Below are 15,671 nucleotides of genomic sequence, written 5' to 3' on the forward strand. Positions count from 1 at the left end.
CCAGTGCTTAAAGAGAAGCCTAGAAAATAAAATTTATAAAAGAAGAGCTGCCCTGGTAGACTCAGGAAGGGCAGTGAGAACCAGGTTTTCCCTCAGACACTCTGGGAAATTATAGGTGTACTATTGAGAATCATTGATAGAATTGATTTTAATTGCAACTTAAGGAATTTGTCTTCTACTTTATTGTTTTGGAACTTGTTTTCTGAATTTATGATAAACATATATGATGGCATAATGTGTAGGTAGAAAGTGGTTTAAAATAAATTAAGTAGCCTTGGTTAGCCACTCATATTCAAAACTTTATAGTACCAGTTTCCTCCAAGCTCCATAATAAGGCCTAGCTAGGTATAGAGTAATTGCTCAATAAATAGTGGATAGGGCTGGGGATATAGCTCAGTTCATAGGGTGCTTGCCTGTCAAGCACAAGGCCCTGGGTTCAATCCTGAGGACTGCAAAAAACAAATAGATAGATAGACAGATAGATAGATAAATAAATAAATAAATAAATAAATAAATAAATAAATAAATAATGGATAAATTAATCATTGCAAGTAATAATCTGGTGTTTTCTTGAGTACTTCTAATGATTGGAAACTTACCTTACAGTATCATTCTTTTTGATTAACTCTGATTGAAAGTTAACATAGGAACGAAAACCACTTCTGTTCATATTTACCTATCATTCTTAGGGTTTTTTTGTGCGGGCAGGGTTCTAGGGATTGAACCCCGGGGTGCTTTTATTACTGAGCTACATCCACAGCCTGTTTTTTTAATTTTACTTTTTTGAGATAGGACTAAGTTGCTGAGGCTGGTTTTGAACTTGGGATCCTCCTGCATTAGCCTCTGAGCCGCTGGGACTAAAGGCATGTGCCATAACGCCCGGCTCATTCTTAGATTTTGCTCTTAAACTACTTGGATAAAATTTGGTTCTTCTTTCACATTGTCAAGTATTTAAAGCATCTCCTTTCCTAATCCTACTCCTTGTCCTACTAAACATATTCTGTTCTTTCAACTACCATGGATTCTAGCTCTTTTACCATCTTGATAACCTTATTTATACTTTTTAGTTTATCAGGGTTAATTCTTTTTTTTTTTAATTTATGTATTTATCTATTAGCAGTGCAGGGGATCAAACATGCATGCCTGTCAAGATCCCCAGCTCTTCAGGGTTACTCTTAAAATCAGATATTTCAGCTGATATGTAATACCCACAATATGGAATACTGAACAGACCTAAATAGTACTAGTCTAGTAATATTTGTAATATCAATACTATTCATATCGTATTTTATAAGAGTAAATGAATGGGTTGGGGTTGTGACTCAGTGGTAGTGTGCATGCCTAGCATGTATGAGGCACTGGGTTCAATCCTCAGCACCACATAAAAAAAAAATAGATAAAATAAAGGTATTGTGTCCATCTACAACTAAATAAGGAAAATATTTTTTAAAAAAGAATAAATGAATGAGTGCTTTGTACATACCTGAGATTGTGTGTGTATTTGTGTGTGTGTGTGTGTGTACATGCACGAATGGTCCTAGGGATTGAACCCAGGGACCTGTACATGCTGAGGAAATGCTTTACCACTAAGCTGCATCTCTAGCCCCAAGACAGATCTAAATTTAACACTATTCAATAATACAGATTCTTTAGTTATATGAATAGTCATTACTATTTGTTAGATCTTAGAAAGTTACTATAATTGTATACCTATTTCCTCATCTGTAAAGTACTGATAATACTAGTTCTTATTGCATAGGGGTTTTGTGAAGATAGAAATGATACAACAGAAGGTTATCATAGTTCCTGGCCAATAATAAGCAGTTTGTAAAAATTAATTATTATTAGTTTTTATTATAATTGAATTATGAGCATTGTAATCAAAAGAACCACAATTATGAGCAAATCTTTTCTTCATTGATTGATTGATTCATTCATCAATTTTGTTTGTTTGTTTTGGTGCTGGGAATTGAACCCTGTTCCTCACATGCTAATAAGCGTATGCCCTACCACTGAGCTACATATACCCCCAACCCCTCATTGATCAATTATTAAATGCCTACTGTGTTCCAAGTACTATTGTAGTAGGCTTCACTTCTATCTTTAAAAATAGAGATTACCCATGCATGGTGGCACACGTCTATAATTCCAGCCTCTTGGGAGGTTAAGGCAAGACTATCGCAAAATTTTGAGGCCAGCCAAGGCAACATAGAAAGAACTCATCTCAAAAAAAAAAAAAAGACTATTAATATTAATAACAACAATAGTATTTGTATGTTATTGTTATAAGATTAAATGGGTGCTTTGTATATAACTGAGATGTATTGTACTTGTTTATAACTTAGAATTGAGAGTTTCCAGAGAATGGGGCATTATATTATAATCATCTTGCTGTTTCCTTGTACTATATAGCAAAGTGATTGTTCTATAAAAATAATTTATCCCAAAGTCATAGAAACAGACATTGTGCTACTTTTCAGACTGTGTTTCTTAGAGACCAGGGTTCTAGAGGTGTCTCAGGACTGCCCAGTAAGATTTGTAAGGAAGCAACAGAAATGCCAGATCCTCCGCCTCACAATTCCATGAGAACAACTCATTTATTTTACTTGTTTTGCTGTTGTAAAATATTTGAAAATATTGTCTGTTTTTTGTGCTTCTAAGTCATTGTAAGTTTATCGGGGGATGATTTGTGTGATCCATTTCCTTTGTAAGGTATTTTTCTCTTCATTTGACAGACAGATGTGCTGGTCCTGAGCTGTGATCTGATAACAGATGTTGCCTTACATGAGGTTGTGGACCTGTTCAGAGCTTATGATGCATCACTTGCCATGTTAATGAGAAAAGGCCAAGATAGTTTAGAACCAGTTCCAGGTCAAAAAGGGAAAAAAAAAACAGGTAAGTTTGGAGTTTGATGTATTTGCTGGGTTTTATAATTATCATTCATGCTTTCATTTTAGAAACATTTATTAGGACCCTGCTATGTATCATAGATACTGTGCTAGGAGTTAATGATGTAAAGTTGAACAAGACATAGTTGCTGACTTGTTAACTTTCCTATGTTTATATATGAATATACCATCAGTGAAACTCCACATCATGTACAACCACAAGAATGGGATCCTAATTAGAAAAAATTATACTCCATGTATGTATAATATGTCAAAACACACTCTACTAGGCTGGGATTGTAGCTCAGTGGTAGAGCACTTGCCTAGCATGTGGGAGGCACTGGGTTCGGTCCTCAGTACCACAAATAAATAAAATAAAGGTACTGTGTCCACCTAAAACTAACAATATTTTTTTTTTGCTAAAAATATATAATTTATTCTTTTTTTATTGTAAACAAATGGGATACATGTTGTTTCTCTGTACATGAAAACTAACAATATTTTTAAAAATATACTGTCATGTATATCTAAAAAGAACAAATTAAAAAAAGAAAATGCTTGTAACTGTTAATTAGATTCTATAATGCTGTTTTTTATGTGGAGAAGAGCATTCAGAACTATTTGCATTCTATTTAAGGGTTACATAGTTAAATGCATGTAAAATTGTCCCACAGTATTTGTGGGGGATTGATTCTGGGACGCATGTATACAAGTGTGTGCACTCGCCAATACCAAAATCCTAATGTTTGCTCCCTTACATAAAGTGGTATAGATTACATATAATCTATACACATCTCCCATATACTTTAAATCATCTCTGTAGTACCTATAATATCTGAGACAATGTATATGCTGTGTAAATAGTTGTTATACAGTACTTTTTAAAGAATAATCATTAGGGGAAAAGTTTGTACGTGTTCAGTAAAGACATAGTTTTTTCCCCCAAAATATTTTCAATCTGCAATTTGTTAAATCCTATATATGGAACTTGTAGATACTGAGTACCAACTGTACATAAGAAACAAAACAATCTAATTTAAAATCACATTAAACAAAATATTTAGACTTTGATTATAGATTTCATTAGATACCTTTAAGCAATTAAAATTGCTATTACAAATTTAATGTTTCTTTTAACTACTTTAATCACCCCAAGTAACCAGTAAACATGGTACTTGTTAGTCAAGCTTATCTTCTAGCATTCTAGTAGTACTTTTTTTGCTTGTGGTGCTAGGGAGCATTCTATCACTTGAGCTATACCCCTAACTCTTATTTTTGTTTTTAATCCTCATAGAGCTATAGTAATCTTATCAGACCAAAAAGAAAAGAAAGACCATTCTAGTCCAGCCAAGGTTAGAGAATTCGGGTTTTTGACCTGTTGATTTTTGGCTGAAATATGTAACTCAATGCTTTTCCCAGAATATCTTAGATCTAAGTCATTCATTCTGTGACTGAGCTACTTTTTAATTTAACTTAATTTTTTTTAATTGTAGATGGGCATAATACCTTTGTTTTATTTATTTTCATGTGGTGCTGAGGATTTAACCCAGTGTCTCACACATGCTAGGCAAGTGCTCTACCGCTGAGCTACAACCCTAGCCCCCTGAGCTACTTTTTATGACCAAACTTATGACCAAAAAGCCCTTTAAGATACACTTTTTATGAGTTTTAGTTTTTCCTGCAATGTTGTATTTTTTACTTGGAGTTTTTCCCTGAAAAGATGTATTCTTTAGGTTTTGCTTAGCCAGTATTATGTAACCTATTATTCTGTTGTTATTATATATTGGCATAGTCTAATTATTAGAATCTATGTATAACTTACTAATAGTTTAGTATTATTAATAGAACCACTTAGAACTTTCATTCTGAGAAGCTGAATAATCAAGTTTGTAATTTTAATTCTCCTTTTTAGGGCATTCGGATAATTTATAATTTTGTTTGTTTTGTTTTTGTGATACTCGGGATGGATCCCAGGACCTTGTGCATGCTAGGCAAGTGCTCTATCACTGAGCTTTATCTCCAGCCTTATAATTTTGGACTATAACAATTAAATTTGTTGCTAGTTGATTTTTGTATTCAGGTGATCACTGGCACAGATTAATTTTTGGATACTTTGACAGTGATTTTTTTGTTTTTGTAATACTGGGGATCAAACTCAGAGCCTCAAGCATGCTGGTAAAGTATTCGACCTCTGAGCTACATTCCCAGCTCTAATTGTTTACTTTTCTACCTTACTATTATGTAATGATGCTCATGCTGATCAGTCCTTTTGTTCTTGATGTGATTTCTACTTTTGCAAGATCTGGTTTGCTTTTCACAGTTCCCTATATTCATCCTTTTCTACTTACAAAGATAGAAACAACTATCCAATCAGACATTATAAACAGATATTATATTTTAATGACTTTTTTATTTATAAGTACTCCTTTATAACATTCAGGTGAAAAATGAAGTATCTTATTAGAGTTACTCTTCTTGGCATTAGAACTTTTTAGTACCTTTCACATTAGGTTTTATCGCCTATGTATCATTATAATTGTATTTTACATTAATTATTTTCTGTCTATCCATCCTCTTAATTTTTTTTTTTTATACTTAAGTTATCACAGTTTGGCTACTAGAAGTTCCTTTAAGCTGACTCCCATAACTTTTTGAAAAAGTGTGATATATTCTGGTAATTTATAGCTAGAATGTGAATATGGGATGGTAGGGAAGCAGATGGGACTGGAGAAGATTCAGGGATCAGAGCAAAGAGTTTGAATTTCATTCCCAATACTTTTTTGAAGTTTTTTATTTTATCTTATTAAAGTACCCTTTAGGTTAGCCCCAGTATTGCCCAAACAAAACAGGACAAATCTTTACCAAGCTGATTTTTCATTTTTAATACAAAATTTTGAACTCCTTGTTATTTACATTTTGCTACCTTTCAAGGCTAAGGTTCACCTAAATAATTGAATTTTAAATTCCTCCTGTTAAGTGCTTTGCATTTCAATGATAAGCATTTTTTAAAAGAATCCCAAGGGCTGGGAACGTAGCTCAGTAGTAGAGCGCTCTCCTAGCATGTACGAGGCTGTGGGGTTCAATCCCTAGTAACCACCAAAAGGGGGAAAAAGAATCCTGAATTTCTCAGACTATATATTTGATCAGCCTCTTTGTTGCTGTTGTGTTGCCAGAATAGCCAACAGTCCACTGTTTCTAGATACTGCTTGATCATCTAGAGTCCCTAGGTCCAAGTTTCCCAGTTGGTGCTCTTACTGACTTTCAGGAGAATGACTAAGAACTGTATGATTCAGGAATCAACTTTCTCCCTTTGCCACTTATTTCTCAGATAATTTGTGGATGTGAATACTGAGGAGGGCAGGATCAAATTCATGTCTGGACTTTTCAGACTGTTTTTTCCTGTTATAGGTCTTCACACAGGTTCTTTGCCTAAAATGCTTTCCAGTTCCTTTCTTACCTCAACATGTGTATTCTAAATCTAGCCTCAGTTGTTTTCTGAAAGAGGCTCTCTCTAACCTTCTAATATAAAATTATATCTTCTTGTTTGCCTGTACATAGCAGCTGGCTTGTCTTTACTATTTCCTTTATTACCCTCTAAGCTGTGTAAGGGCAGGGGTCATATCTGTTTTTTTAATTTAATTCCTAACTCCTGACTGAGTGAAAGCTCATGGTGAGCAGTCAGTAGTTGAATATGCTGCCTATAAAGATGGCTGTTATTGCCCCCACCCCTACCCCAAGGTAAGTGAAGGTGGACCTGAACCCTAGCAATTTAAAATCCTAAAGATGTGATCACTTCTCTTGGCCTTTTGGTTAAAATCAAGTGTGGTATCTGTTCTTATAGGTTTAATATCTAAGGACAGGATATTAAATGAATTTTTGGAGCAGGGAGATGGCATAGGAGCTTGCTCCATCCATCCCACTCATCACCCTGGTATTGCAATACCTCCAGAAATAGTGCACCCTAACCCACAAAAAAATAAAGTCCTAAAGATATAAGTCTGATCAGTTTATAATGATTTTAGCTATATGGACCTAGCAGATTGACATTAGATTATCAATTTATATTTTAACGTAGTTTCAACAGTTTTTAAATTGACAAATAGTAATTATGTATATTTATGGGATACAATGTGATATTTTAATCTTTGTATACATTGTAGAAAGATGTGGTCAAGCTAATTAATGTACCCATTACCTTCCAACCAACTTATTTTTTTGTGGCAAAAATGTTAAAAATATATTCTTAGTAATTTGAAATACACAGTACGTTATAGTCACCGTGCAGTGCAGTAGATCACTAAAATTTATTCTTCCATTCTAACTGAAACTTTGTACAAGATTATTTAATAAGCACCTTGTGCTATAGCATGGTTGTTCACAGCACAGACTCTACAGTTCAAACTGTCTGGGTTTCAGTGCTCAAAAACCATGTAGTCTATGGCAAAAACTTCACTTTCCTGCCCTTCATTTTCTTCACTCTAATCCTTTCAGGATTTTTTTTATTTTTTATTTTTTGCGGTACTGGGGATTTGAACCCAGGGCCTTGTGCTTGCAAGGCAAGCCCTCAACCAACTGAGCTATATCCCCAGCCCAAGGATTTTTTCCCCCCTTTTTTTCCTGTGCTGGTGAGCCAACTCAGCGCCTCATACATGTTAGGTACACACTCTTATCTCTGAGCTGTATCCCCACACCTTGTCAGGATTTTTGGTAAGAATTAAATGAGGTATTAAAAAAACCTTCAATCTAGCACCTGAAATATAATAGATACTTAATAAATTGTAATTCCTATTATCATTTGGTCCTGTAGCATAACAAGTCACATTTAATAACGTAAGCATTCTATATCCCGTGTATTTCTTATATTTCATATAAAATAGGAATGGTTTAAAGACTACCAAATATCACAGTGGGGTCAATAAACTCTGATAAACCCCATTTCCTGGTAGTAGTAAATACCACTATTGAAATATAAAACTTGTCACATCAGCATTCAGCCACCATTCTACTATTGCTTGGTATTACATATTGAGTAAATGGATCAAAAAATCAGCTTAACACAGTTACTGAGCTCATGCCAAGCCCTGAACTAGGTACCAAGGCTAGATACACAAAACAAAGAAATTCCACAATATCCCTTTTCTCAAGGATAAGCAAGTGTTCATTGTACTCTTCCCAATCATAGGGCATTTTAAGAAACTTGAAACCTCATGGGGAAAATTGGATTAAAGAATGTGATCTTGAGCAAGTTTATGAAAGCCTCATATTCATAATTTTTTGCATTCACAAAATTTAAACGGTTAAAAAAAACATATAAAGACATACTGCTGATGCTATGTATACACTTTTTTTATTAAAAATTTTTTCATACATGTATATAGGATAATAATGTCTGTCTCAATCTACCATCCTTCCCATCCCCACCTAGCCCCCTCCTTTCTTCACTCCCCTCTGTACAATCCAAAGTTCCTTCATTCTTCCTTACCCACCCCTGACTCTGGATCAGCATCTGCTTGTCATATAAAACATTCAGTCTTTGTTTTTTGGGGATTGACTTATTTCACTTAGCATGATATTCTCCAGTTCCATCCATTTACTTGCAAATGCCATAATTTCATTCTTCTTTAAAGCCAAGTAATATTCCATTGTTTATATATACCACAGTTTCTTTATCCATTCATCTGTTCAAGGACATCTAGGTTGGTTCCACAATCTGGCTATTGTGAATTGAGCAGCTATGAACATTGATGTGGCTGTATCTCTGTAGTATGCTGATTTTAAGTCCTTTGGGTATAGCCGAGGGAGTGGGATAGCTGGGTCAAATGGTCGGTCCATTCCAAGTTTTCTGAGGAATCTCCACACTGCTTTCCAGAGTGGCTGCACTAATTTGCAGCCCCACCAGCAATGTATGAGTGTACCTTTTTCCCCACATCCTCTCCAACACCTATTGTTGCTTGTATTCTTGATAATTGCCATTCTGACTGCAGTGAAATGAAACCTTAGAGCAGTTTTGATTTGCATTTCTCTAATTGCAAGAGATGAACATTTTTTCATATGTTTGTTGATCGATTATATTTCTTCTGTGAACTTCCTTAGGCCATTTATTGATTGGGTTTTTTATTTATTTATTTTTTTTGGTGTTAAGTTTTTTGAGTTCTTTATCTTGGAGATTAGTGCTCTATCTGAGGTGCGTGCAGTAAAGATTTTTTCTCATTCTATAGGGTCACGCTTCAAATTTTTGATTGTTTCCTTTGTTGAAAACAAGCTTTTTAGTTTGAATTCATCCCATTTATTGACTCTTAACTTTACTTCTTGTGCTTTAAGAGTCTTGTTAAGGAAGTCAGGTCCTAAGTTGACATGATAAAGATTTGGGCCTACTTTTTCTGTTAAGCACATGGTCTTTATTTTAGTGCCTAAATCTTTGATCCAACTTTGAGCTGATTTTTGTGCAGGAAGAGACTAGAGGTTTAATTTTATTTTGTTACATATGGATTTCGGTTTTCCCAGCACCTTTTTTTTTTTTTTTTTTTTTTTTTGTGGTATCGGGGATGGATCTCAGGGCCTTATGCTTGCAAGGCAAGCACTCTACCAGCTGAGCTATCTCCCCAGCCCCCAACACCATTTTTTGAATAGACTTTTTGAATAGATTAGTCAAATAGATTTCTCTAATGTATATTTTTGTCTAGTATGAGACTAGACCTTTGTCTAGTATGAGATAACTGTATTTATGTGAGTTTGTCTCTGCATCTTCCGTTTTGTACCATTGGTCTACATGTCTATTTTGGTGCCAATAGCATGCCATTTTTGTTACTATGGCTCTGTAGTATAGTTTAATGTCTGGTAATGTGATGCCTCGTGCTTCACTCTTCTTGCTAAAGGATTGCCTTGGCTATTCTGGGTCTCTTATTTTTCCAAATGAATTTCATGATTAATTTTTCTGTTTCTATTAAGAATGTCATTGGGATTTTAATAGAAATTGCAATGAATCTGTATAACACTTTTGGTAGTATGGCCCTTTTGACAATATTAATTCTGCCTATCCAAGAGCATGGGAGATTTTTCCATTTTCTAAGGTCTTCAATTTCTTTCTTTAGTGTTTTGTAATTTTCATTGTAGAAGTCTTTCACCTCTTTTGTTAGATTGATTTCCAAGTATTTTTTTTTTTGTTGAGGCTATTGTGAATGGGGTAGTTTTCCTAATTTCTCTTGCATTGGAGTCATCGCTTATGTATAAAAATGCATTTGATTTATGGGTATTGATTTTTTTTTTTTTTGGGTGCTGGGGATCGAACCCAGGGCCTTGTGCTTACAAGGCAAGCACTCTACCGACTGAGCTATCTCCCCAGCCCTGGGTATTGATTTTATATCCTGCTACTTTGCTGAATTCATTTATGAGTTCTAGAAGTTTTCTGGGGGGGGAATTTTTCAGATCTTCTAAATATAGAATCATGTCGTTGGCAAATAGTGATAGTTTGCGTTCTTCTTTTCCTATTCATATCCCTTTAATTTCTTTCGTCTGTCTTCTTAAGCTAGGGTTTCAAGGACGATGTTGAATAGAAGTGTGAAAGAGGACATCCCTGTCTTGTTCCAGTTTTTAGGGGGGATACCTTTAATTTTTTTCTCCATTTAGAATGATGTTGGCCATGAACTTAGCATACATAGCTTTTACAATGTTGAGGTATGTTCCTACTACCCCTAGTATTTTAGTGTTTTGAACATAAAGAGATATTGTATTGTCAGATGCTTTCTCTGCAACTATTGAGATAATTATATGATTCTTGCCTTTAAGTCTGTTGATGTGATGTATTACATTTATTGATTTCCGTATGTTGAACCAACCTTGCATTCCAGGGATGAACCCCACTCATTCATGGTGTACTGTCTTTTTAATATATTAAAAAGTATGTGATTTGCCAGAATTTTATTGAGAATGTTTGAGTCTATGTTCATGAGGGATATTGGTCTGAAATTTTCTTTCCTTGATGTGGCTTTGTCTGGTTTTGGCATAAGGGTGATTCTAGCCTCATAGAATGAGTTTGAAAAGGTTCCCTCCTTTTCTATTTCATGGAATAATTTGAGGAAGATTGGTGGTTTTTGCGGTGCTGGGGATTGAACCCAGGGACTTGTGCTTGCAAGACAAGCACTCTACCAACTGAGCTATCTCCCCAGCCCGAGGATTGGTGTTAATTCTTCTTTGAAGGTCTTGTAGAACTTGGCTGAGAATCTGTCTAGTCCTGGGCTTTTCTTGGTTGGTAGACTTTTGATGACTTCTTCTATTTCATTGCTTGAAGTTGATCTTTTAAATTATGTATGTCCTCCTGCATCAGTTTGGGTAGATCATATGTCTCTAGAAATTTATCAATGTCTTCAAGTTTTTCTATTTTATTTGAGTATAAATTTTCAAAATAGTTTCTAATTATCTTCTGTATTTCAGTAGTATCTGCTGTGATATTTCCTTTTTTCATCATTAATTTTAGTAATTTGAGTTTTCTCTTTCTCTTTGTTAATGTAGCTAAGGATTTGTCAATTTTATTTATTTTTTCAAAGAACCAACTTTTTGTTTTGTCAGTTTTTTTAATTGTTTCTTTTGTTTCAATTTCATCAATTTCAGCTCTGATTTAATTATTTCCTTTCTTTTACTGCTTTTGGTGTTGATTTGTTGTTCTTTTTCTAGGTCTTTGAGATGTAATGTTAGGTCATTTTTTTGTTGACTTTTTATTCTTTTAATGTATGAGCTCAGTGTGATGAACTTTCCTCTTAGCACTGCCTTCATAGCATCCCAGAGATTTTGATGTATTGTATCGGTATTCTCATTTACCTCTAAGTATTTTTTTTTTCTCCTTTTGTTCATTCATCATTCAGTAGCATGCTGTTTAGTCTCCAGGTGTTGGAGTATTTTCTATTATCTATTTTATTTATTGATTTCTAGAATGCAGGGTAGTATTTCTATTTTTTTGTATTTGCTGAGAGTTGCTTTGTGGCATAACATGGTCTATTTTAGAGAAGGATCCTTGTACTGCTGACAAAAAAGTGTATTCACTCGATAATGAATGAAATACTCTATATATGTCCGTTAAGTCTAAATCATTGATTGTATCATTTAATTCTATAGTTTTTTGTTTGTTTGTTTGTTTGTTTAGTTTTTGTTTGGATGATCTATACAGTGATGAGAGAGGTGTGTTAAAGTTACCTAGTATTATTGTGTTGTGATCTATTCGATTCTTGAAATTGAGAAGGGTTTATTTGATGTACATAGATGCTCCTTTGTTTGGGGCATATATATTTAAGATTGTTACCTCTTGTTGATGTATGATTCCCTTAAGCAGTGTGAAATGTCCTTCTTTATCCCTTCTCACTAACTTTGAAGTCCACTTTTCTGATATGAGGATGGAAACCCCTGCTTGTTTACACAGTCCTTGTGAGTGATGTTTTTCCTCAACCTTTTACCTTCAGTCTATGGATGCCTTTTCCTAGGAGGTGAGTCTCTTGAAGACAGCATATTGTTGGGAATTTTTTTTTAATCCAACCTGCCAGTCCATATCTTTTGATTGAAGAGTTTAAGCCATTAAATTCAGGGTTATTATTGAGATATGATTTGTATTCCTGGTCAGTTTGGTTTATTTTTGGTTTTTATCTTGACTTAGTTTCTCCTTTAATTGACCTTTCCTTTAGTGTAGTAGGGTGATCACAGTGGACGGAAGGGGTAAACAGCAGGGAATCAGTGGGCAGAGACAACTGCCTCACAGAAACAGTATTTCCTTTGGTTGGTTCCTGAGTTACCAAGTGACAAGGAATGCAGCCTCCCTCTAGCTCACCATCTTGGATCTCCATATATCTCTTAAATTTGCAATAGTGTATAAAAATAATTAATGTCCATTTTCTATCCTTTGCACATTAGAAACTTTAAGATTTCTTTCTTTCTCAATTTCAATGAGAAGATAATACAATTTTTTTACGTTGGCAATGGACCTTTATTTTATTGTTTTGTGTGTGGTGTTGAGAATCTAACCCAGTGCCTCTCATGTGCTAGGCAAGCACTCTGCCACTGAGCCACAACCCCAGCCTTAATTATTTTTCTTTATTATAGGCAATCTGTTTACTAAAGGTCTCCTTTCTTATGTATATTCCTCTTTGCAAATGTTCAGTGCTATTAGGATTTTATGTCATAAATTATTGACTATCGTCTGTAATACTATAATAGAAAAAGTTCTTGGAAACTTCTGTTTAACCCATTCCAGTTCACTGTATTATTTCTCAGCTTCTCTCCAATTCTCAGTTATATAGTCTTGGTCCAGACAATCAATACATACCAGTATACTTCAGAACCACGTGAGTGAAAGCTGTGGCTGTCACCTTTTAATTAGTTTATCTCCCTTTGCACTGACAGTTGTTGGCAGGCAGTTCCAAACCTGAGTTTCTTTTACTTCAGCTTCCTTTATTTCTCTCAAAACTATACTGGGAAAGAAAATAATTTTAGCTTTTCACCAAGATGGCGCCGAAAGCTAAGAAGGAAGCTCCTGCCCCTCCCAAAGCTGAAGCAAAAGCAAAAGCTTTGAAGGCCAAGAAGGCAGTGCTGAAGGGTGTCCACAGCCATAAAAAGAAGAAGATCCGCACATCACCTACCTTCCGGCGACCCAAGACGTTGCGGCTCCGGAGGCAGCCCAAATATCCTCGGAAGAGCGCCCCCAGGAGAAACAAGCTTGACCACTATGCCATCATTAAGTTCCCCCTGACCACTGAGTCAGCCATGAAGAAGATTGAAGACAACAACACACTTGTGTTCATTGTGGATGTCAAGGCCAACAAACACCAGATCAAACAAGCTGTAAAGAAGCTCTATGACATTGATGTGGCCATAACACCCTGATTAGGCCTGATGGAGAGAAGAAGGCGTACGTTCGACTGACTCCTGATTATGATGCTTTGGATGTTGCCAACAAAATTGGGATCATCTAAACAGAGTCCAGCTGTCTAATTCTAAATATACCCCCCCCCTTTTTTTTTCAACCTAAAAAAAAAAAAAAGAAAAGAATTTTAATCCTTTTTGGGCTTCCACTATATTTTTTTCTCTCAAACCTCATTCCCCATTCCACTCCCATTTTTTTGTAATACCTATATATCCAAAACAAAATTTCTTATGCTTCAGGGAAAATATACAGAAGTAAGTCCAAATATGATGTGATTCCTAAATCAAAAAAAGATAAGTACAGTAATGGGAGTATGTGCAAGATACAAGGAGCAATTCAATGTCTCATTGTGTTATGGGGAAATCTGTTTAAAAGTGTGACATTTAGGGCTGAGGCTATAGCTCAGTCAGTGATAAAGCACTTGCCGCCTCGCACATATAAGGCACTGAATTCAATCGCACATATAAGGCACTGGATTCAGTCCTCAGAACCACATAAAAATAAACAAATCAATAAAGATATTGTGTCCATCTGCAACTAAGAATTATATTCTAAAATGTGTGACATTTAGAGCTGGGGGTATAACTCAGTGGTAGAGTCCTTGCCTAAAAGCATGATATCTGATAATACGGGGGTAAGAAATTTACGCATGTGAAGCCAGAGTCGATGTTGTGAAATAAAATTCCTGTCTTACAAGTACATTAAAAAATTTTTTTTTACTTTTTTTTTTTACATTAAATGTTAATGCTTGCATTGAATTTAGGACACACTGACTTTTTTTAACATTTTAAATTGTAGATGGACACCTTTATTTATTTATTTAGTTATTTATGTACTTTTATGTGATGCTAAGAATTGAACCCAATGCCTCACATGTGCCAGGCAAGGGCTCTACCACTGAGCCACAACCCCAGATCAGGACATGCTATTGTATAAAATCTATGTTAAATTCTGCATGGAAGGGCCGGGGTTGTGGCTCAGTGGTAGAATGCTTGCCTAGCACCTGTGAGGCACTGGGATTGATCCTCAGCATCACATAAAAATAAATAAATAAAACAAAGGTATTGTGTCCATCTACAACTAAAACATTAAAAAAAAAAAAACTTTAAAAAGTCCTACATGGGAAGCAATGGAGAAGATGTGGGGAAAAAGATACACTCATACATTGCTGATGGGATTGCAAATTGGTACAGCCACCCTGGAAAGCAGTATGGAGATTCCTTAGAAAACTTGGAATGGAAACCACCATTTGACCCAGCTATCCCACTCCTTGGCCTATACCCAAAGGACTTAAAGCCAGCATACTGCAGTGATGCAGCCACATCAATGTTTATAGGAGCTCAATTCAAAATAGCCAGATTGTGGAACCAACCTAGATGCACTTCAGTGGATGAATGGATAAGGAAACTGTGGTATATATACACAATGGAATACTATTTGGCCTTAAAGAAGAAGGAAATTATGGCATTTGCAAGTAAATGGAAGGAACTGGAGAATATCATGCTGAGATAAGCCAATCCCAAAAAAACAAAGGCTGAATGTTTTCTGTGATAAGTGGATGATGATATATAACGGGGGTGGGAGAGTAAGGGAACAATGGAGGAAGGATGGATTGTGTAGAGGGAAATGAGGAGTGGAGAGGGGGAAGAGGGGAAAGAAAGTAATAGAATGAGACAAACATCATTACCCTATGTACACATATGATTACACAAATGGTGTGAGTACTTCATGTACAACCAAAGAAATGAAAGCTGTACACCATTTGTATACAATGAATCAAATAATAATAATGCTAATAAATACTTATCTGACCACCTACAAAAAAAATTCTATATGGGAAAAAAGGTAATCAAGATTTGCTTTCCAGCTAAAATCCAATG

General features: G+C 35.2%; 1 protein-coding gene and 2 pseudogenes across 3 annotated transcripts in view; all 3 read left to right on the forward strand.

The window, feature by feature from the left end:
* Eif2b3 (eukaryotic translation initiation factor 2B subunit gamma) overlaps positions 1-15,671 on the forward strand; it is a 128,630-nt gene that overhangs the window by 32,287 nt on the left and 80,672 nt on the right. For all 3 annotated transcript variants that reach the window (XM_047566686.1, XM_047566704.1, XM_047566695.1), the window contains exon 4: positions 2,736-2,895. In XM_047566686.1, the coding sequence (XP_047422642.1) occupies positions 2,736-2,895 (160 nt within the window). The remainder of the gene's footprint in view (positions 1-2,735; positions 2,896-15,671) is intronic.
* On the forward strand, positions 6,677-6,853 carry LOC124968708 (uncharacterized; annotated as a pseudogene).
* Positions 13,368-13,840, forward strand: LOC124994601 (60S ribosomal protein L23a-like; annotated as a pseudogene).

Source organism: Sciurus carolinensis, chromosome 1, assembly GCF_902686445.1.
Source record: "Sciurus carolinensis chromosome 1, mSciCar1.2, whole genome shotgun sequence".
In the NCBI taxonomy this organism is placed as follows: Eukaryota; Metazoa; Chordata; class Mammalia; order Rodentia; family Sciuridae; genus Sciurus; species Sciurus carolinensis.